The sequence below is a fragment of the Oryctolagus cuniculus genome, chromosome 11, assembly GCF_051225735.1.
Source record: "Oryctolagus cuniculus isolate XC-2025 breed Fujian yellow rabbit chromosome 11, ASM5122573v1, whole genome shotgun sequence".
In the NCBI taxonomy this organism is placed as follows: Eukaryota; Metazoa; Chordata; class Mammalia; order Lagomorpha; family Leporidae; genus Oryctolagus; species Oryctolagus cuniculus.
Window position 1 is genome coordinate 24,863,312 of NC_142877.1, and position 21,129 is coordinate 24,884,440.

Consider the following 21,129-nt stretch of genomic DNA (forward strand, 5'->3'; position numbering starts at 1 on the left):
GTTCTCGGGATGAAGCCCCACTGCAGCAAGACTGGAGCTGGCGTGGATGCCCTGGCAGGCTCCTCTCCGGGGCTCCCCCACCTCCCCGGGGGAGGGGCTGCTCCTTACCCCAGGAGGTGCTGGCAGCTCAGTCCGGAGAGGTCCCTTCCCTGGGCCTCTGCGTCGGGAGGAGGCTGGCCCTGGAGGTAGCTTATATCCCAGTGAGAAGAGACACTGTGTAGTGACACGAGACCGGAATTCAGATTTGCTCTGCGAATCGGGCGTGGAGCCCCAGAACCACAAAGGTCTGTGGTTTGTGGCTAATTCCAGGAATGGTCCTCAATCCCGGATGCTGTCACATGAGCTGGGGTTTATCAGCCCCCGGGCCGGGCACATCCTGGAGACCCCAGCTGAGAAGCTGGAAACACCCCCAAGGTGTGTCTGGGGTCGAGCTCCACGGCGCCACTGCCCGTTCCATAGGTGTGGGCGGACAAGAGGTGCCCAGCACTGGACTTGGCATCTGCTGACCTGGGTTCAAACCCTGCTCCACCCGGGACTTGCTGTGTGACCTTGGGCAGCCACCTGCCTTCTCTGAGCCTTCAATCTTTGCACCTGCTCAGTGGAGGGGCTGCCTGCCTCCATGCTCGGAGGGGACAGGAAACTCCTCGGCCCTGAGGCTGGCGCACAGGCAGGATTCTCTGACCTGCACAGTTGCAGCAAATGTTTTATTACGAAACTTGCATCCTTCAGAGGTGAAAGAGTGGCACCCCATCCTCGTCCCCCGCCCCAGCAGCCGTCTCCGCCCGTGCCAGCCGCAGGGCTGCAGGCTCCCCGGGCTCCCCTCCGCCCCGCGCTGCACGGCTGGTTGCAGACACTGCTGCTTCCCCACCGAGCACCTCAACACCCAGGCCGGCGTGAGTCTCTTCTTCCCATGTCAAATCTCTACCCGGTGAAAGGCACGGCTCTGCGGTGTTGGCTGGCTGAGTCGTGACCACGGCACACAGCCGCGCAGCCCACGCCCTACCCTAGGGCAGGGCGTTTGCATCAGCCCAGAGCGCCCCCTCCTAGACCTGCTGGCACCCGGCCCACACCTCCGGTCCTGGCTCTCAGGGCCTTCTGCCCTTTCTCGTCGGCCCCTGGCAGCCCCACCTCTGGGCCTTTGCACACGCAGTCCCTTCCGTATTGAATGCCTTTCTCCATGCACCACTGGTCAAGATGCCTGCTGTTTCAGAAAGCTTCCCCTTCCCCCAACCACCCGGTTGTCCCTGGAGCCCATATTCCATGTGTCACTTTTTAAAAAGATTTATTTATGTATTTGAAAGTCAGAGTTACAGAGATCTTCCATCTGCTGGTTCACTCCCTCAGGTGGCCACAATGACTGGGCCAAAGCCAGGAGCCAGGAGCTTCTTCTGTGTCTCCCATGTGGGTGCAGGGGCCCAAGCACTTGAACCATCTTCCGCTGCTTTCCCAGGCTGTCAGCAGGGAACTGGACCAGAAGTGGAGCAGCCGGGACTTGAACAGGGGTCTGTATGGGATGCCGGCGTTGCAGGCAGTGGCTTTACCCACTTTGCCACAATGCCAGGGCCCAAGTGTCACTTCTTCCCCTGCGCCCCTGGGCCCGACGCGTTAGGGAAGCAGTTGAGAGCATGGGCTCCGGAGCTGGCGCCTGGGTCTGAATTCTGCAGCCTGTTCTTGCTGCTTCCTTGGTTGTGAGATGGTGACCTGAACCCCCGGACCACAAAGCTCCGCGAGCAGCGCCGGGCACGCAGTAGGGCTCCTGACACGCAGTAGGTGTTTAATTCAAGGCAGACAAGCGGGCAGGCAGCCGCGTCTGCTGCATCACTCCCCAGCTACCAGCAAAGGCCAGGGCTGGGCCTAAGACAAGAGTCAGGAGCTCCAGCCAGCTCTCGCACGTGCGTGGCAGGAACCCACTTCCTTGAGCCACCGCGGCTGCCTCCCAGGGGCTGTGCTCACAGGAAGCAGGAGTAGGAGCCGGAGCCAGGCACTGTGCCTCTTAACTGCTGGGCCACACGCCCGCCCCAGTGGTGACTTTTATATCTCCATTGTCCTGGTCCCTGCTGGGCTGCACGTGACAGCTGGTCTGGAAGGCCACAAGGGGAGGAGGGAGTAGCCTGGCCCCAGAAGTGGGCTGCCCATCACCTCCTGTGGGGGCTGGGGCCCTGTGTTCCCACACTCGCCTTGCCCTTCATGCCTGGACAATCCCTGCTCCTCCCAGCCTCGGCCTGGCTGCCTGGAAAGCGGGCATGGTTGCCCCTTCCCCTTCAGGGTTTCCAGGGTTACTCCAGGAAAATCTGGAATGTTCCTGGAGCCCCTCTCGGCAGCCTCCCTCTGAGCCCTCGGTGACAACAGCTGCTGCGCGCGCCGACTCGTCTGCAACCCTCACCTCTGCACGTCCTTAGCCCTCACCTCTGCATGCCCTCAGCCCTCAACTCTGCACGTCCTCAGTTCTCACCTCTGCACCATGGGAGATGCACCACGACCCCCATGGGGCTGGCGCTGTTTGCTCGCTGGCTCCCGGGTCTCCCCACTTTAACATCTCTGGGGGAAGGGGTGGGTGTTGCAATGCCGTGGGCTAAGCTGCCACTTGGGACACCTGCATCCCTTATTGCAGTGCCTGTGTGCAAGTCCTGGCTCTGCTTCTGATCCAACTTCCTGCTAGTGTCCCTGAGAGACAGCGGAAGACGGCCCGAGGGCCTGTTACATGGGAGACTCAGAGAGTCCTAGGCACCTGGCTTCAGCCTGGCCCAGCCCCAGCTGTGGTGGGCATTTGGAAAGTGAACCAACAGATGGACGATCTCTCTGTATGTGTCTCTCCCTGTTTGCCACTCTGCCTTTCGAATAGCAAAAACACCAGCTTTGCGAGGGGAGAAGTTTGGCTCAGTGGTCAAGGCTCTGCTTGGGGCAGCCGCATCCCATCTCTACGTGCCTGGCTTCAAGTCCCAGCTCTGCTCTGAGCCAGCTTCCTGCTCACACACACCTGGGAGTCAGTGGGTGATGGTCAAGTACGCGAGTCCCAGCCACCCCATGGGAGACCTGGATGGAGTGCTGGGCTCCTGTGCCCAGCCTGGCCCAGCCCTGGCTGTTAAGGCATTTGGGAAGTTATCCAGCAGATAGAAGCGCTGTGTGTGTGTGTGTCTGTCTGCCTGTCTGTCTCTTGTATCTGTGTTCCAAATAAAGATTTTTAAGATCTCGTGGTTGTCCATGGCCGGGCACGCTGTAAGGGTGTCAGTGCTTATTAAGCAGATGCGTTACCTTTTAAAATCAGGATAAAATGCCGAGAGGCAGGGGCGGCCACATGCTGTTAGCTGGAGAGGGCGGTGCCCACGTGAAGGTGTTGCTGTCAGCGCCCACGGTCCTCTGTCCTGAGGCCAGCCGGGCCTCCCTCCCGCCCCAATCCGGCCACTCTGAGGATTATTGTGGCCCTGGCGCCAGAGAGATCAACTGGGCTTAGTGTCCCAAAGGCCCCTTTGTCTGGGACTGGGGGGCTGGGCAGGGCCTGCCAGGAAGGACATCCAGGTCCCTGGGAGGTGACAGAGCCTGAAGGTGGCCTCAAGGGCTGTAGAGGTCTGGAGACAGAAGCAGACCTCCACCCTCCACTCAGCCCCTGACCCCCACCATCTGTCGGCCCACCAGGGCTCCACGGGCCAGAAGTTCAGACCAGGCTCGGCCAGGGACTGGCTTCAAACCCTGACCTTGGCTGCTACCCGGCTGGGTGGCCTTGAGCGCACCCCTCAGCCTCTCTAGGCTTTGGTTCCCACAGCTGTGGAACAGAAGGAAAGCAGCTCCCAGGGAGCAGGGCGGCTTCAAGGACCGTCCACAGCTGCTACCCACAGCCACCACCCACAGCTGCTACCCACAGCCGCTGCCCACAGCCACTACCCATAGCCATCGCCCACAGCCACCACCCACAGCTGCGTCCACGGCCGCTACCCACAGCCGCTACCCACAGATGCGCCCACAGCCACCACCCACAGCCACCACCCACAGCCGCTGCCCACAGCCACCACCCACAGCCACCAGCCCACAGCCACCACCCACAGCCGCTACCCACAGCCACCACCCACAGCCGCTGCCCACAGCCGCCGCCCACAGCCACCACCCACAGCTGCGCCCACAGCTGCGCCCACAGCCACCACCCACAGCCGCTGCCCACAGCCACCACCCACAGCTGCTACCCACAGCCACCACCTACAGCTGCTACCCACAGCCGCCGCCCACAGCCACCACCCACAGCTGCTACCCACAGCTGTGCCCACAGCCGCTACCCACAGCCACTACCCACAGCCACCACGCATGTCTAGGGTTGGAGTCACACCCGCCCCTTGGGCAGTGATTCGATTAAGATCAGAGACTCTGGTTCAAGTCCCAGTTCTGCCACTCGGGAGCTATCCACTTCCATTTCTCTGAGCCTCAGTTTCCCCGTATGTAACACAGGATGACAGCAGCCGCCCGTCAAGGGTGCTGTGAGATTCCGGACACTGTGTGATTGTCAGCCTTGGACAGTGTCTGCTGTACAGTAAGTGCTCGTGGGCATCAGCTGCCCCGCGCAGCCCCAGGACTCACCACCATGATGCAGGCACTGACCCTGACCTGGAGGAGTTCTCGGTCAAGGGCAAGAGTTAAGCCGAGGCAGCGGCCATCCTCCGGCCCTGTCCACAGCACAGGGAGGCAGGCGGCTGGGCTCAGGCATTCTGTTACAGCAGCACCACCAGACTCAGACAGGGCCTGGGGCAGAGGCAATTCTGCTCCCCGCCCACGCTGCCGGAGGAGCCTTGAATGCCAAGCCTGGGCGCTTGGGTGCTTTCCTGCCTGCACTGGGACTGCAGGCACTGAAGTCAGTGGCAGAGATGGGCGTGAAGGGAGGAGGGCGGGAGGCCAGGGAGGGATCCTCGGGAGAGCCGAGGAGGGTGCCCTGGGGCCATGGTGGACAGGAGAGAAGGGCAGACAGCCTGGCAAGGAGGTGGACGGACCAGCACCAACAAGAGCTGCAGGCACCAGGTGCTGCCTAGGGCCCCGTCTCCAGCCCGAGGCCGGCTTCCACCCTCCAGAGCCCACTGCTACCTCATGCTCAGGTCACTGATGAGGAGACCACAGCCTGGAGAGGTTGGGTGACTTGCCCAAGGCCACATGGCTGTCCAGACGCCGAAAAAGGCCTGGCTGCACGTTACTGTTCATGTAACACAGCCACACACCCACGTCTGCACTTCTCAGGACTGTCTGGCTTAACCCTCAGCCAGTTCAAGCCACTCATTTAACTACAGTGGCGATGAGGAGTAAAGATGAGCCCGTCATGTCACCCAGCACTGGACCTGGCAAGTAGTAGGTGCCAACATGGCGGGTGGACAAGAGAAAGGAAGGAGGGAGGGAGGGAAGGAGGGAAGGAGGGAGAAAGGGAGGGATGGTGGGTGTTGGGTGGAGGGATGGGTGGATGGGTGAATGGATGAATGATGAGTGGGCGGGTGGAGGGATGGTCACAGGGCCATTCCTATTGGAGGACAAACCTTCAAATGTCCTCCAACTCTCCTTTGCTTGGCCCCTGGCCCCAAGTCCTCTAATCCAGTCACCAAAGCTTTGCTGGCTGTCTCTCTTCACCAGGCCCACGTGTGGTGGCCAATTGGGGTTATGTCTCACCAAAGAGACCCAGCTGAAGCAGGAGAGAGGAGCCCAGGACCGAGACATAGGACCCTCATCCTCTCACCCCAGCTCTGCACTGGGACCTTGGCCAGCTGGGCTCAGCTCTTGCCTCAGTTTCCCCATATGCATCAAGGGCATTTGGCACAGCTTTGTTCTGAGCGTGTCCACGTGTGCTGTGCAGCTCACGGGGACCATCCTGGAGCAGAGCGACTCTCATTCATCTTCACTTCTTGGAGCGCTAGCTCTTTTTCTCCCTGGAAAACTCCTATTTACTTTTTTTTTTTTTTTTGACAGGCAGAATTAGACAGTGAGAGAGAGAGAGAGAGAGAGAAAGGTCTTCCTTTTCCGTTGGTTCACCCCCCAAATGGCTGCTATGGTCAGCGCGCTGCGCTGATCCGAAGCCAGGAGCCAGGTGCTTCCTCCTGGTCTCCCATGGGGTGCAGGGCCCAAGCACCTGGGCCATCCTCCACTGCACTCCCGGGCCACAGCAGAGAGCTGGACTGGAAGAGGAGCAACCAGGACAGAATCCGGTGCCCCAACTGGGACTAGAACCCAGGGTGCCGGCGCCGCAGGCGGAGTGAGCCTGTGAGCTGTGGCGCCGGCCTATTCACCCTTTAAAATCCAGTTCAGAAGTCCCTTCTGAGAAGTATCCCAAAGTCAGAGACAGAGACACAGACCCAGCGAGACGGAGATGGTGAAAGACAGAGGTGTTTAGAGAAGCAATCAGAGGGGGTGGGGAGCAGGGGAGAGGAGAGGGCCACGGGGGCTTGGGCCAGGGGAGGCTGCTCTGGCCAGCCAGTTAGCGTGGGCTCGGAGCCACAGTGAGCAGGTGCGGGGCTGGGGAGAGCCCAGGGGCAGAGGCGCCTCCGGGGCTCTGAGTGAGGAACAAAGCAGCCGGAGGCTCTGAGACCTGGGCGGAGTTTATTGAAGGCTCCAGACGCAGCTCTGACTCCCCAGGGCTCTGAGCAGCAGCCCGGCTGCCCACCCAGCCTGGGGCAGAGCTGTAGGGCCCATGGGCACTGGAGGGTCTGGGCATAGAATGGGCACAGGCACATAGGCTGGAGACTGCAAGGGGAAACCGAGGCAGGGCAGGCAGGTGGGCAGGACCCTGGGAGTGGCCAGCAGGGAGGGGGGCGGCCATCTCCCAGCCTTAGGACGCCACGGTGAGCACGACGGCGTTCTGCAAGGACAAAGGCTCCCGGTCAGGCCCCGAGGGCTTGGCCCCACATCCCCACCACCCCTGCAGCCCTGAGCCCGCCTCCATCACCCCTGCCGCCACCCTGGCTCAGCGCCAGGCCTGGACCACAGCGGGCACTCTTTCATTAAATGACGGATAAATGATGAAGACAGGGTGGCCGGCATGGGCCAAGGCTGCCTGGAGGAGAGACCAGCGTCCATGTGCATGTTTGCTGAGAACCCACTGGCCAGCCCTGGGCCCGAAGCACGGCCTCCTGCAGCCTTGCTCCCCGAGAAATGGGCGCAGGGCTCACTACTCTGCCCCCGCCCGCACTGTCCCGGGACTCAGAGCTGTGCTGCTCTAACAGGACTGCGAGGCCAGGCTGGTCGCTGCGGGAAAGCGGTCACCACCTGCAGAGGCACAGGACGGGGCAGCGCCGGGGTTCGCTCCCCGAGCACCAGGGCCCTGTTGGGGGCAAATCCCAGGCTCCGCTCTGCGGGCCAGCCGGGTCCACGCTCAGCAGGGATGTGACTGATGGAGCCAGCCCACGGGCCGCGTGTCTGCCGCTTGCAAGTGAAGCCCCGTGTGATTGTCTGAGCAATCCAGCAGAGGGCGCAGCAGCCCCTCCTCAGAGGCGAGCGAGGGCTCCTGGGGGAAGCTCACCTCGATGATCTCCAGGGCCGACGTGGCAAAGTTCACGTTGAGAATCTTCGGCAGGGGAATTCCCACATCCAGGCCCACTGCAAAGAGCGGATGGTGGAAGCAAAGATTTGGGGGGGGTGTATCTGGGACCCCGGGGGATCCTTCCCCTCTTAGGTGCTCAGCTTCTGGTCGGCAGACTCCTACATGTCCTCCTATACCCTGACACCAGCACCCCACTTCCGGATGGTGCTAGATCTCCCTAGAGCATCCCGCAGGCCCTTGCACTCCCTGCGCCATCAGCATTGGGTCCCCATTTGTGCGCCCGCTGCCCACGGCACTGTGGGAGTGTAAGGCAGGATCCAGGACAGATCAGCTCTGGGGGCCCGGAGCCTGGCCCGATGCAGGTGCAGGCGGTGCTGCCTGGGAGGACACATCAGTGCATCCTACAAATGGTATGTGCCCCTCTCTGTCCTCAGGGTCCCCCCAGAACAACAGGGAGGGGCAACTGATCTATCACAAGCCCAGACCTCCCTGTGCCCAAGAAGACAGCACGGGCCGCCATACCATTGAGCTTCGGCACATATGCCACGCGGACCACGGTGCTCAGCCATTCTTCCAGACGTGACACCTGGGACAGAGCACAAGAGGGGTGTGGCTTCACAGAGGGCAGCCCCTGGGGGGATCCAGAGGCCCGGCTGCACAGCCACCCCCATGCCTGGAGACCCGTGGGGTACACTATCTCTGAAGGGGACTCTAGGGTGTGGGCCAGCCCCACCTGCAGCCCCATGAGTTTGGAAGACACACCCCCTCCTAGGAGAGCCTGTGGGGCTTGGAGGGGGGTAGGGGCTGAGAAGGTAGCCATTCCAGAAGAACCACAGAGGTCTGCCCTGAGATGACTGTCAGTGTAGGGACCCTTAGAATGTTCTAGAGCCTGAGACCGTCAAGGTCCCAGAACCTCAGGACACAGAGACATGCACACATACCTACACACCCTACACACACACACACAGGCACACATGGAGAGACACACACAGATACACACATGCACGCACAGAGACACACAGACACATGCACACATAACTACACACACAGGCACACAGACACAGACACGCACGCACACATGCAACACGTACCTACACATACACACACATGTTTGCCCTGCTATTGGCTGGCTTGTTGGAGCTGCACCCAGACCGAGGTCAGCTCAGCGTCTGCAATGTCACCCCACCCGGAGACCCTCCCCACCCCACAGCCGCTCGCCGCGGAACATACGTCAAAAGTGTGGGCGGAGGAGGCCAGCTTGACCCTGAGCCTGTGGAGGGAGGAGGAGTGTTGAGGGGCCTGCCCCCCACACCACCGACCTCCGGTCCCCACACCCCGTCCCACCCTAGCCTGCCCTAGCCGTAGCTCACCGGGGTCAGGAAGTGGGCTCGCGGGCTCGGCCCTGCCTTGGGCAGCCATGGCCAAGAGGCCGCTTTCCTATCTGTAACGTGGGTCTGGAGGGAGCTGACCTCACTCTGGGACACCAAGACCAGCACCTGTGGCGCCGCAGCCTGCGCGGCCTGCGCTGCCTCCCAGCTGCGGGCCCCGGAGAGGCGGCTGAGCTCCCCTGAGCAGCGGCCCTCGCCCAGCCCTAGCACTGGACACAGATGCCCTGCACACAGCAGGCGCTCACCGCAGTCAGCATCCCGGCTGACCCAAATGCGGGCTCAGGGCCAGAGCCGAGGGAGGCACGGGGGCCCAGGCAGCGGGGAGGGACAGCAGTGGGCAGCGGCAGAACCACACAGGGACCAGCAGGGGGCACTGCGGTGGAGGCAGGCAAGCACTGGGTGCCCACAACCCAGGAAGGGCAGGTGCCAGAGACCCCTGGGAGAGCCCCTGCAGCCTGGGCAGGGACAGCAGGGGTGAGCACTGGGCCTGGACAGCGGAGCTGTGCAAACTCTAGAGCGCTGTGCCTGTTCTCAGAGAAGTCCCATCGTGCACAGGAGGGTGGTGGCAGGGCTTGAGCAGAAAAGGGGCAGAGGGAGAAGCCCCCTCTGGAGGCTGCCTCTTGGAGCCTCAGCTGCTTCATCTGTAAAGTGGGCTAACACCAAGCCCTCTGCCGCCTTGCCCTGAAGGCAAACCTGGCGCTTAGCCGATGCTCAGGGAACAGAGGCGTCGCGCCGGCGTCCCTAACTCTTACTCCTGAGGACAGCAGCAAGGCCCTGTTCCCCAGCCCCCATGTTACCGCTCCAGGGACAGGGAGATGTGCAGCTTGGTGGCCGACGGAGCCAGCTGGGCGTTCAGGGTCATGACCTGCATGAAAAAGCCAGCAGAGGTCACCCCGGGAATCAGAGAGCCCGAGGCCAGGCTGCCTTGGCCAGCAGGTGGGTCCCTGCCTGCTGCTCCCTCTGGCTGGCCTCTGCCCTGGTGCCTTGGTGGGTCTGGTACTGAAGAACCAGAGTGAAGACTGGGAGAGGCCTCCTCCTGCCAGCAGGGGGCGAGCAAGGCAAGGTGATGCCCCAGCCGGGGGAGGGACTCTGCACAAAGCCAGGGAGCTGGGAGGGGTGGTTGGAGGACCTGAGGCTTACAGAGCAAGGACGAGAGAGGCAAGGCCTGGAACCAGGCTCAGGTGCCCGGCCACAGGGAAACAGAGCAGAGTGAGCCAGGGAGGGACCTGCCTCGGCCCCCACGTGCCTGGGGCAACTTGTGCAGGTGGGGCGGACGCGAGCAGGCTGGGGGGAGCACAGGGAGCTGGGGGTGTCTGAGACGTGTCTGAGCAGAGAGGCCAGAAGACGGGGAGCAGTATCTGAGGTCCCAGCCAGGCAGGGTGCACGGCTGTGGGCCGGGCCATTCATGCTCCAAGGGGCAGGCAGCAGTGTGACCAGGTGCCCCAGGGGCAGGCGCTTGGTGGGCTTCCCGAGCTGGGCTGCCCCCGGGCCTCCCCACCCTCCCACATCAGGAGGAGACCCCCGCCGGCCCCTCCCACCCTCGGCCACTCACCACGTTCAGCTCAAAGAGGGCTTCAGGGGCCCCCGGCCGGACAGAGGCCAGCACGTGGATGTTGGCTGGGATGGTGACTGTGGCCTTCTTGTTCTGGAGCGTGACTGTGGGCAGCTCCTTCACCCGAAGTGACAGCAGGAGGTGCTGGCCCAAGGGCAATGTCCCCAGGGCCTGGACAGAGGCAGGGGCAGGGCAGGGGGCAAGAGGGCAGCTTAGCGTCTCTGCTGTTAGAATCAGTCAGTCAGTCAACAAACACTCCCCGAGCATCTACCAGGCGCCAGGCACGGTGCAGGGCACTGAGGTCCTCACCTGACCCAGACAGTCCTGGCCATGGCCCTGGGTGGCGACACTGAGTTGGGCAGACACCAACCCACGGGCCCCCAGCTAGACCGCCGCCCCCACTCCCTGCCTCCCGCTGCCCAGGCTCTTCTCCGCTCTCCAGACTCACTGGCCACTGGCTGCTGCCCCCACCTGCCGGGCGGGCTCCCACCTTGGGGCCTTTGTGCTTGCTTCTGCCTGGAAACACCTTCCCCAAGTAACTGCACAGTAGCCTCCCGCACCTTCTGCAGCCCTCCCTCAGCGTCACCTCCACGGCGAGGCCTGGCCAGGCACCTGCGTGCGTGCACGACCCCGGCGCTCGGAGTCCGCCCCCGCCACCCACCGGCGCCCAGCTCTGACCCTGCTTCCAGTCTGCTTGTCTGCGCAGTGCCGTCACCCCCACCAGAACAGCAGCCCCTGAGCAGGGGGGCCTTTGTCTGCTGTTCCCCTCCCGGGGGCCACCGGCTGTCCTTGTCCCGACACCACGGAAGGCACCAAATCACAGGAGCTTCCCACGGAATGGCGGCCCTGAGGACACAGGACCCCCGCGGGCTGGGACGCGGGGACCCGCTCCTCGAGCTCAGACACCCACGCTCAGGATCACCAGGAGGGGGAATCCCAGGTTCCACCCTCAAGGGACCACGGACTCCCAAGCCACGGAGCCAGGCGTGGAGGGTGAGGCCCACAGGTTCAGGGCGGAGGCCCCGTCTCCAGCACTGTGGCCACAGGACCCGCTGTGGCCCCGCTCTCCACCGCTGCCCCCAGGAGGCTCTTCTGAGTGTCCAACCCCCGTCTTGCCCCTCTGCCCTGTGGTCCAGGGGCTCCGAGAAGCAGAGGCCCCAGGCTTGCTCTCCAAGGGGGCTCTGGATCTCCAGCTTCAAGTTTGCCCCCTGCACCCCCAAGTTCACCTGCCTCCAGGCCTCTTCCCAGCCTCCATCAGAATCTGCCGTTGCAGATGGACCTCATAGTAGTCATTTCGACTTTACTGTGAATTCAGATGCTCACGCTGGAACGCAGTGGGCCCAGCCCCAGCTGGACGGTGGGGAAAGCTGAGGCTGGGTCCTGAAGTCGTGTCCTGTGCCCACCAGCCAAATCCCTGGCTCTTTCCCCCTTTGCTCCCCTCTCCAAAGCCAGTGCCCTAAACCTTCCCTCTGCAGTGAGAGAAGACTGAGATGGAGCCAAATAAGGCAAAGGAGGAGCCCACTGTCCGGAAGAAGGCCCTGCCCTCGGTGGCCGGTGACCAGAAGGCCCTGTCCCCTGCCTGCTGGAGGAGCAGTGGCCGTGGGACAAATGCCCAGTTGACTTCTGGGGCAGTCAAGCCCCAGTCCTTTCCTTTCTAAGCAAAATCTGCTATAAGGAAAGGATAAAGTGCTAACCACTCACACTTGAGTGTGAATTTGGCCTCAGCCCTGAATTGGTTTCCTGGAGAGCTTTACTGAGCCAGGTTCTGGAGTGCATTCAGGCTTGTAGGAGAGAGCAAAGCCAGGAGAGGGGCACTCACCTCAGGGAGAAGAGCCGCCAGGTCTGAGGTTGTCAGAGGGACGCGGCTGGGAACCTGGACCACCAAATGGGAGGGGGACCAGTGAGCGCAGGGGCAGGGCAGGATCCCCAGCACGCTCGAAGCAACTCTGCTCCTCCATTGACACACACACACACACGGTGACACACACATGGTCACACATGGCGACACATACACACAACAGACATGACAACACAGTGACACACATGGCGACCCATACATGTGACAACACACGCATGGTCACATACACAGTGAAATACACAGGGCAACACACATGGTCACACACACATGGTCACACACGGTGACACACACATACACACAACAGACATGACAACACACAGTGACACACGGCGACACACACACATGGTGATAGAATCACATACACACGACGACACACACATGGTCACACATAGCGACACACATGGCAATACACACGGTGACACACACATACGCACGACAACAAAGGCATGACACACACAGCAACACACACATAGTGACACACACAGCGACACACACATGGTCACACACACCAACCACACACACAGAGACACACACTGCCGCTGGTCCCATCGGCGGCAGTCACGAAGCACACACTGCGGCCCCCACATCTCAGGGCTTGGCCGGACTTTGCCCGACTTTCACCTTCCAGCAGCCCGGAGAGTAGGTGGTGCCCCCACCGCCTCGGAGGCGGCCGCTCGGTCAGCGGGGGCACCAGGACTTGGAGCCGAGGCTCCTTACAGACCCCTCCCCTGTCCGCCAGGGCTCACCCACTGAGGACCCAGAGTGTGCCCCAGCGGTGGTGCAGATTGGCTAGTCAGGGAGTCGCGTGCAAGCATGTGGCTAGCAGGCAGCAACATGGGGCCTGTTCTCCCCGCCACGGGGGCCACGAGTGGACACCGGCCCTGGCGCCCGAGACCCCTGCACTGCACTCTGGCCGTCTGAGAGCAGACCTGTTCACGCCGCACAAGCACCCGCCCGTCACACACCTCAGGCAGCCAGCGGCACGCCGTGCCGCCCGAGGTCACCTTCTCGCCAGTGCTCACACCCACACCCCGAGCTCCCTGGCCTTGCAAGCTCCCTGCAGGCCATGACTGCCCCTCCCCCAGCCGGAAGCCACCTGCCTCTCCTCTCAAGGCCCCGTCACTCTCCCAGAGCCTTCAGAGGTTCTCTGGACCCCGCGGGTAGGGAGTGAGCGACCCACCCTGGCTCCCCAGGGCCTGGGCTGCAGGGGCAGGAGTCCAGGCGGCTCGGAGCTCACTGACTCTGGAGAGAGCTGACACCAAGAACCTGCCTGTGGCCACAGCTTCTGGGGGCACGAGAGGGGTCGGGGTGGAAGCAGGGAGGCCCCAGAGACTTGGGAACAAATATGCGAGTGGCCCTCGGTATGGTCCACCCCAGTCGCCTGTTCTGACTCAAATCTGCTCCACAGACAGCGGCGGACATGTTAGCTAGCCACACTTTAGTATAAAGTTGGGCTTAGACCCAGACAGCTTCATTTCATAAGCCGGTTCTGACCAGTGCAAGGTGAATGCCTTCGGTGCTGAGTTGAGAAGGACTCAGGGGTCCCGTTCCAGCCTAACCCCATGGAGGGCTACCAAAGACCAGCAGTGCCTGGTCCACGCTGCCACCCTGCCCAGCTCTGGCCTAGGAGGGGACGAGAGCTCAGCGCCAGCCCGGCTCCCCGACGGCACACTCACCAGCTCGGGGGTGATGTCTATGTCAAGGGCACCCTGGCTCTGCAGGAGCCCAAACACGGTGCTGAAGAGGTACAGAGGCACCGTCACCTGGGACGTGTGGTCATCCTTGGGCGGCACCTTGACCGGGAGGCGGGGCTTGGGGAAGTCAATGACGTCACCAGCTACGCTCTTCACAATGGACTACAGGGGCAGGAGAGGGCGCGGGGGTCTCAGGCACTCATCCGTAGTGGGCCAGCTCCGGGGGGCCCCGCACCCCCACCCCAAGCCGCAGCAGGGCCTCACGGCACTCACGTTGACGTCCAGCTCGATGTATTGGTTAGAGATGAGGGGCAGCGTGGCCAGGGTGAATTCCACGGACCCCAGAGCCCCGAGGGGCACCAGGCCTGCGTGCGGAAGGGAGGGGCACAGACGCCCCGTGAGCCCCTCCTCCCGCTGCCGGAGCGCCTGTGAGTTCTCAGTGGCCTGCCAAGGATGCGCTCGGACGCTGCTGTGGTCTCCATTTCACAGAGGGGAAACTGAGGCTCGGACACAGGCCTCAGAGCCACAGGGTGGTGGGGCCAGACCTGCGGCCTTCTAGGGCTGCTGCCCCGAGGCCACAGAGGGAGGATTCCTGCCCCGAGCTCACTGGCACGCGCGCTCTCTCTCTCTCCGGGTGAGGCCTTTGGAGAACATCACCCCCTCCTCCCGTGCAGGGTGGGTTCCGCCCGGCTGCCCGCTGAAGTTTCCCTGACCCCAGAAAAAGGATGCCCGCAGGTGCTCCCGGCCCCGGCCCCCCGGGAATCCACTCATGGCTCTGCGCCCTGCCCCAGCCCTCAGCTGCCCTGCCTCGCCCGCAAGCTGCGGGCTCAGTGTGAGCAGGCAGCCGAGGGCCCCAGCATTCTGCCCTTCTCCCCGAGCCGCCGAGGGTCCCCGGGGAGGGGCGGGAGAAGGACGGAGAGGAGGACTCGGCCCCGCTTACCCAGCACACTGCCCAGGAGCTGGTTCAGCACGCCTAACACGCTGTCTACCACGGGGCACAGCTGTGGCGGGAGGAGACGGGTGTCACGGCAGAGAGAGGGAGGCCGCGCTCAGGGCCCGGGTCTGTGACTTGGGAGGTGGAGCCAGGGACAGGCGGGGGAATGAGTGAGGGGCTGGAGCTCGATGTGGGGGGGGGGCCGTGGGGGCCCCAAGCCCACTCCCCTTGTACAGGAGCCCCAATAGAGAACCCTGAAGGTTGCTGGGGACCAGGGGAGACCCACTTCAGAGACAGGCTGGGGCACGGGGACAAGGCCTTCCCAAGGCTGCAGGTGGGCACGGGAGGCCTAGAATGAAGAGCCCACAGGGGGGTGCCTCGCCTCCTCCACCCAGCGCCAGGCCTGGAGCTGGGGCGCCCACTCCACCCCCCACCTGAGCCGTGAGAGCAAACGGCAAGTGGTTCGACTTCCAGAATGCCAGGCCTGGGAATGACACAAGCTGAGGCCCATGGCCCAAGGGAGCAGGAACCTCAGCGGTCAGCCTGTCCAACCCCTTCAGCCCACAGCTGGGCACAGAGAAGAAGGGCCACCTGCCCAAGGTCAAGGCAGTTTGCAGGAGCCAGAGAGGGGTGCTGCTGCATTTGAACTGGGGACCCCAGACTCCAGGGCTTCTGGGGTTTGGCGAGTCACAGAGATGGGGGGAGGAGACCAAAGGCTGTGAAGTCCCTTGCTCCCCACCGGCACCAGCTCTGTGCAACCCGCAGGAGGGAGGCACCAGGCACTCGGGGCTGCTGACGGCACCAGGAAGCCTGAAATCGAATGTTTGGCAAAACCCCCGATCTCTGAAAGTTGGCAATGAACTCATCTTAGAAACTTCTTTGTAGCGCACAAAACCCAGCTGCTGGCCGGGAGCCCCCAAGGGACCAGGATTTGGACACTCCCAGGCGGCGGCGGGGGCACCCCTCCGCTGCAGGACTTCTTTCCACACTGGCTTCTTCGAGCCCAGGACGGCCTTGCCAGCCCCAGGGCCCCAATCCCCCACCAGCCAGGCAGTGGCCGGGCAGCCAGCTCTCGGGGTCAGCAGGCCTGTGGGCGCCACCAAGCCCCTGCCCTCCTTTGGGAGACGGGGCTCGGGCCAGACCAGCTTCCTGGAGTGTGGTTTGCTCCCCCTGGTGGAAGCAGGCTGCCCAGGGCAGGCAGGCAGCGCGTCTGGGGCAGGTGAATCACGGGTGTGTTGTGGCTGTGACGTGGGAACGTCTACGTGGGATCTTCTGGCCATGGCTGCCCAGCACGGCACTTAGCTGAAAGTCACCGCGGGAGGGCTGGGCGGGGCAGGGGGTGGGGGAATGCACCTGCCTGTCCCTAGACTCACGGGCAGCCAGGATGGGATTACCTGGGCTGGGAAGGGAAGTGCAGCCTAATCCCACCTGGCACCTGGCTGTACCCCAAGCCGGGCAGGGCGCAGCCGGGGGCGGGGGGAGCAGCATGCCTGGCCCAGGGCCCCACACTCACCAGTCCTGGCAGCACCTTGAAGAGTGTCTGCTCCACAACCCCGAAGAGTGGTGCGGGCAGCAGCCTGGGCGGAGGAAGGCAGTGAGGGCGTGGCTGCCGGGGGCCCGGGGCACCCCGATCGGGAGGCACTGGGGCTCTGGATTCTCCCGTCTCCTCTCTCGGGGCTTTGGAGAGCTGGGTTTAAATTCTGGCTCTGCCCCACCAGGGGGCCCGGGGTTGGCTTTACTTTCCCTGTCTGTGCGGCGCCTGACGTGGGGTGTGTGCTCGATCCATGTCTGTTTGCTTCAGGTGGCCTTTGGGACCAGATTGGTGCCTGGCTCAGAGTGGGGGGTCAGTAAGTAGTTGTTGAATGAATGAATGAATGAATGTGGGAGGCCCGAGGATGAGGGCTGTGTGTCGATGGGCTCAGGCCTGTTTGCAGGGAGAGTGGTGGCACCCACAGAGCCACCACCACAGGACACCAGCACACTCCCCACTGGCCATGCCTGTCCCGTGTCCACTCCCTCCTAGGCCCCTGGCAACCCAGAGGAGCAAGAGAGAGCCCAGAGCCTCTGTTAAGGCTGTTCTGCTCTGGCTCACCGTCGTCCTGGGGGCCATCACTGCTCAGAGCCAGCCACAGAGCTGGCTGAGGCTGGGATGCAGGGACCCATGGGGGCAGACACAGGTGCAGGTCAGGGGAGAAGGTACAAGGAGCTGAGAGAACCCCTGACCTGGTAGGAGACAGCCCCCGCCAGCTGCCTCAGTCCGGGTGATGGCTCCGCACAGGTGTGGGGAGGCTGAGGGGCCGGGCAGAAGCCTGGCAGCCAGCACCCGGGTTCCGGCAGACGAGGGACCGCCCCCACCACGCCCCGCGCAGGCTGTAGCTGGGGAAGCCGACCGCGGGATCCCGCACGCACGCAGCGCTGAGCCTCACCCCGAGAGCAGGCTGATGTGGCCCAAGAGCGTGCTGCAGCGCTTCAGCACCAGCGTGGGCGTCCCGCGCGGGCTCATGCCCAGCGCCACCCGCGAGGACACGTTCACCTCCGCCGCCAGCTGCAGGAGGCCCCCCAGGGGGCTGCGAGACCCGGCGCTGGGGGCGTGGCCAGGCAGCCAGGCCCCGCCTGCCACGCCCGCCCTCAGGAGGCGCGAGTCAGGTTCTGGTGGGAGTGGCCTGGGCCCTGTGTCCCTTTCTCACACCCTGCCTCCCTGCGCCCTCCTCCCATCCCCTCTGGCGCGCTCCAGCCGGTGGGGTAGGAGCCCCAGCGAGAAAGAGGTCCCTGGGGTGGGATCCAGTGGGAAACAAGGAAGGTGGGGAGTCCCCTGGGGAGGGGGGAGGGGATAGGAGCAGAGGGATAGGGATCCCCTGCGGGGTGGTGGGGCAGCTTCAGGGTGTGGCAGGGAGGGGGCACTCACCCGGAGCCATGCAGGCCCACCTTGGTGTGCAGGTTCAGCTGCACCCCAAACCCCGGCAGCAGCTTCAGCGACACCTTGGGCAGTGTGAGTTCCTCCACCTTCAGCCTGGGGTGGGAGTGCAGGAAGGGCGCTCTCCCAGACACCCCTGCCAGAGGGGCCCAGGGATCGCTCCCGGTGCAGCCCCAGCCCACAGAACCAGCTGTGAGCCCTCGGGCCCCAGGGGTCTCATCTGTGCGATGGGGCCACCTCCTAGGGGCGTCGGCAGAGGGAGATAGGGGGTGCAGCCTGCATTTTCTCCCCACACCTCAGCCTCAGCCCTGGCTTCTGAGCCCCGCCTGCCCCCTCGGGCTCACACACGTGCAACCCCAGTGGGCGCTCCGTGTCTCCTCGCCGCGCTCCGTATCTCCTCGTCAGTCGTTAGCTTTTCTGTCCTCTGGGCCTTTGCCTGGGCGGTTCCCTCTGTCAGGGACGCCCTTCCCCTGGGTCTCTGCCCTTCATCTCCTTGCAGCTAGCGCACTCTGCCTGGCACCCCCTCCTCCAGGAAGTCTTCTCTCCTGGTCCTAAGGCTGCCTGAGCCGCCTCCATCAGGGCCCTGGGCTCCTGGGCCTTAAGCCTGTACCATGCTCTGCTACCTCCTGGGGTCTCTTTGCAGCAAGGACAAGGTCAGGTTCATGTGTGAGTGCCCAGGCTCAGCCCCAGGGGATTCCACTGTGGGAAGGCTACTGGATATACTAATAATAGCATTTATTGAGCACTTACTGTGTGCCCAGCTCTGTTCCGCCTGCCACAGATCATTGTCCAGGCAACAACCCCAGGAGTAGCTGCTAGTCCTCCTGGTGAGGCCAGGCAGAGCCGGACAGTTCACATTCCAGCTTTGCCGCTGACTCTGGTGCCTGGGCAAGGCACGCGGCTGCTCCGGGCCTCCCCTTGCACACCTGCCTCCGAGTGACCCTTGGTGAGCTTGGAGCAACAGCTGCCCCTACCAGTGCTTTCCAGAGCTCAGATGCCAGTGAGGGAGGGGCCACCGTGCCGCTCAGTGGTCACTTTCAGACAGTGCATTTAAAAGGGTCCAAGGCCCCCCAGGGCCTGCAGCAGGTGGGCAGCTGTACGCCCCTCCGCCGGACTCACCCAGAGAGCTCTTCCACAACTCCGAAAACCCCTCCGTAGCTCAGAAGGCCGCCTCCTCCGAGCAGCCCGCCCGAGCCCAGGAGGCCCTGGTTCACGGACGTGATGGTCCCCAGCACGTTCTGCAGAATGGGGCCCCCGACCAGCGAGTTCTGGATGGCTGCAGAGAGGGTGGGGGCAGGAAGGCGCTAGAAACCCGCACCCCCACCCAGGACCTGGCTGCTGCCGCTTCCCCCGGCCTGAGGAACTCGCTTCTCCTGACAGAGCTGACCCAGCGGTCACACTCGGGGGGCTCTGGCTCCTGCTCGCCGCCTCGCACGTGGGGTACTCAGTGTCTGTGAATGGATGAGTGATTCCCAAGACGATCCCTTTACACCCTACCCCGTGTCTCCCTGAGCTGCTCGCTGCCCCCCACGGCCTCAGCCGGGGTCAGCCAGCCCACCTCTCGCAGTGATGGGACGGCCCGCGGGGGCCTGTGGGGAACCTTGGCCTCCAGAACACGCCCGGCCCCCCCCCAGAGCCCTGGAGAAGCCTCTCCAGGTGGGGACGCTCACCGCTGTTCTCATCTGTCTCTCAAAGCAGATCTGCTCAGCGTACGGGTGGGGTCCCCAGCACACTACCTGCCCCGGGCTCACCTTTGCCAAGCTCATCCTTGTCAATCCGAGCGAGCGTGCCCACTGTCTCAAGCAGTCCCCAGCACGGACTCACCAGGCCCCAGATCAGGAGCAGGGACCCTATACCCACCATGGTCGGCCGCACACCTGTGAGGGGTAGGAGCAGGAGCTCAGACACCCTGCATGCCCAAGCCCCGCCCCTCCCCGTTCCCCACCACCCACGCCGGCCCCTCCCACCCAACCAGTACAGCCCAAGTCCAGGGTCACTCCCAGGAAAACCCCCACCACATGGGGGCCAGCCGGTGGTGGCTAGCAGGTGCGCTGCACGGTACAGTTTCCCAGGCACTGTCCAAGCCTCCCCTGCTTCAGACCCCATCTCACAGATGGGAAAATTGAGACCCAGAAAACAGAGGGACTTGACCAAGGCCACAGAGCTAGTCAGCGGCAGGGCCAGACTCCAAGCCCGAGGCCATGTGACGTGCAGGTTCCCGTCTTCTGCAGCCTGGGTGAGCCCGGCCCGCCGTCTGGAGGGACCACAGGATGGTGGCTGCAGGTCTTGCCCTGGTTGCCGGCTGGCTCGTGAGGTGTGGCTTCATCCCAAGTGTTATAGAAATGGGCAGGCGGTGGGAGGTGAGCCTGGCTGATTTACCAGTTTCACCAAGTGGCAGTTTTCTTTAGGGAGACCACCTCTGCTGGAACCCTGCGGCGGCCCCCACTGCCTGTGGGAAGACTCCCAAGCTCCCCATGAAGTCCTTGCCGTCCCGACCCACTGCAGGGCTCTTCTCCGGTTGGCTCCTGACTCATTGTCATTCGGGTTCTGAACAGCTGTGACCCCCTGGGAGAGGCCTCTTCCCCTCCCTGTCTGCAGGGGCGTGGCCTTCACCAGCCATCACACCCTGTGTGTATCTCAAGGCACTCATCACAACTTGCATCCAAGCCCTGTGTGTTTGTGCTTTGCTGGCCACCTCGGGAGGCTCCCCCAGGGCGGGGCCCAGGCCTGGGGTCTCCATACCACCGTGTGCAGGGGCTGGAAAGCCAGCAGGGCTTCCCTTAGCAACCTTGGCCCTGGGCAGAGAAGGTGCCATCCTCATTGCACAAAGGAGCTGCCAGCAACCCGGCTGCCTCGCACTTGTCTCCCAGGCCTCACCCCAGAGCAGAGCGGTTCCCTGCTCCCTCCAGGGTCTCTCCCAGAGAAGAGCACCCCTCGAACCCTGCCCCAGGAGGACACGGTCCCCGGGCCCCTGGCCCTGCCATGGCCTTGCCCACCGAGCCCAGCTTCTCCACTCCTAGTGGGAGTTCTGTGCCCGGTGTTCAGATGGGACAGAGAGGGTCCCAGGGTCCAGGACCGGCTGGCCAGGGCTCAGCACGGGGTGGGGGCCGTCTCCCGCTGCCTTACCGCTGGCTTCTGCTGCTCCACAAGGGGCCGGTGGGGGCTCCGGCCTCCCGCTGTCTCCTCCACCCGCTCCAGCCCCGGGGCGGCCCTTATATGCCCACAGCAGCTCCAGGGACACAAAGGGGGCCCAGCGGCCAGAAAGCCGTCAGGGTGTCATGTCAGAGGCGAATT

General features: G+C 63.5%; 1 protein-coding gene across 1 annotated transcript; it reads right to left on the minus strand.

Moving 5' to 3' along the window:
* Positions 1 to 6,536: 6,536 nt before the first annotated feature.
* On the minus strand, positions 6,537 to 19,704 carry BPIFB3 (BPI fold containing family B member 3). The gene is made up of 15 exons (XM_070053167.2): positions 19,587 to 19,704; positions 18,955 to 19,111; positions 17,827 to 17,931; positions 17,348 to 17,488; positions 16,435 to 16,498; positions 14,928 to 14,988; positions 14,261 to 14,352; positions 13,970 to 14,149; positions 12,255 to 12,308; positions 10,436 to 10,606; positions 9,681 to 9,748; positions 8,726 to 8,765; positions 8,018 to 8,081; positions 7,475 to 7,551; positions 6,537 to 6,814 (listed from the first exon to the last, which is right to left on the minus strand). Exons 1-15 carry the CDS (start codon positions 19,696 to 19,698, stop codon positions 6,785 to 6,787), a joined length of 1,416 nt encoding a protein of 471 aa, XP_069909268.2. The 5' UTR covers positions 19,699 to 19,704; the 3' UTR covers positions 6,537 to 6,784.
* Between the last annotated feature and the right edge of the window lie 1,425 nt (positions 19,705 to 21,129).

Coding starts and splice junctions, on each gene's coding strand:
- BPIFB3 (XM_070053167.2), bottom strand. CDS start 19,698: ATGGTGGGTATAGGGTCCCTGCTCCTGATCTGGGGCCTGGTGAGTCCG. Junction 10,607..12,254: donor TGGCGGCTCTTCTCCCTGAG/GTGAGTGCCCCT, acceptor GCCTCTGTCCAG/GCCCTGGGGACATTGCCCTT. Junction 8,766..9,680: donor ATCTCCCTGTCCCTGGAGCG/GTAACATGGGGG, acceptor CTCCCTCCACAG/GCTCAGGGTCAAGCTGGCCT.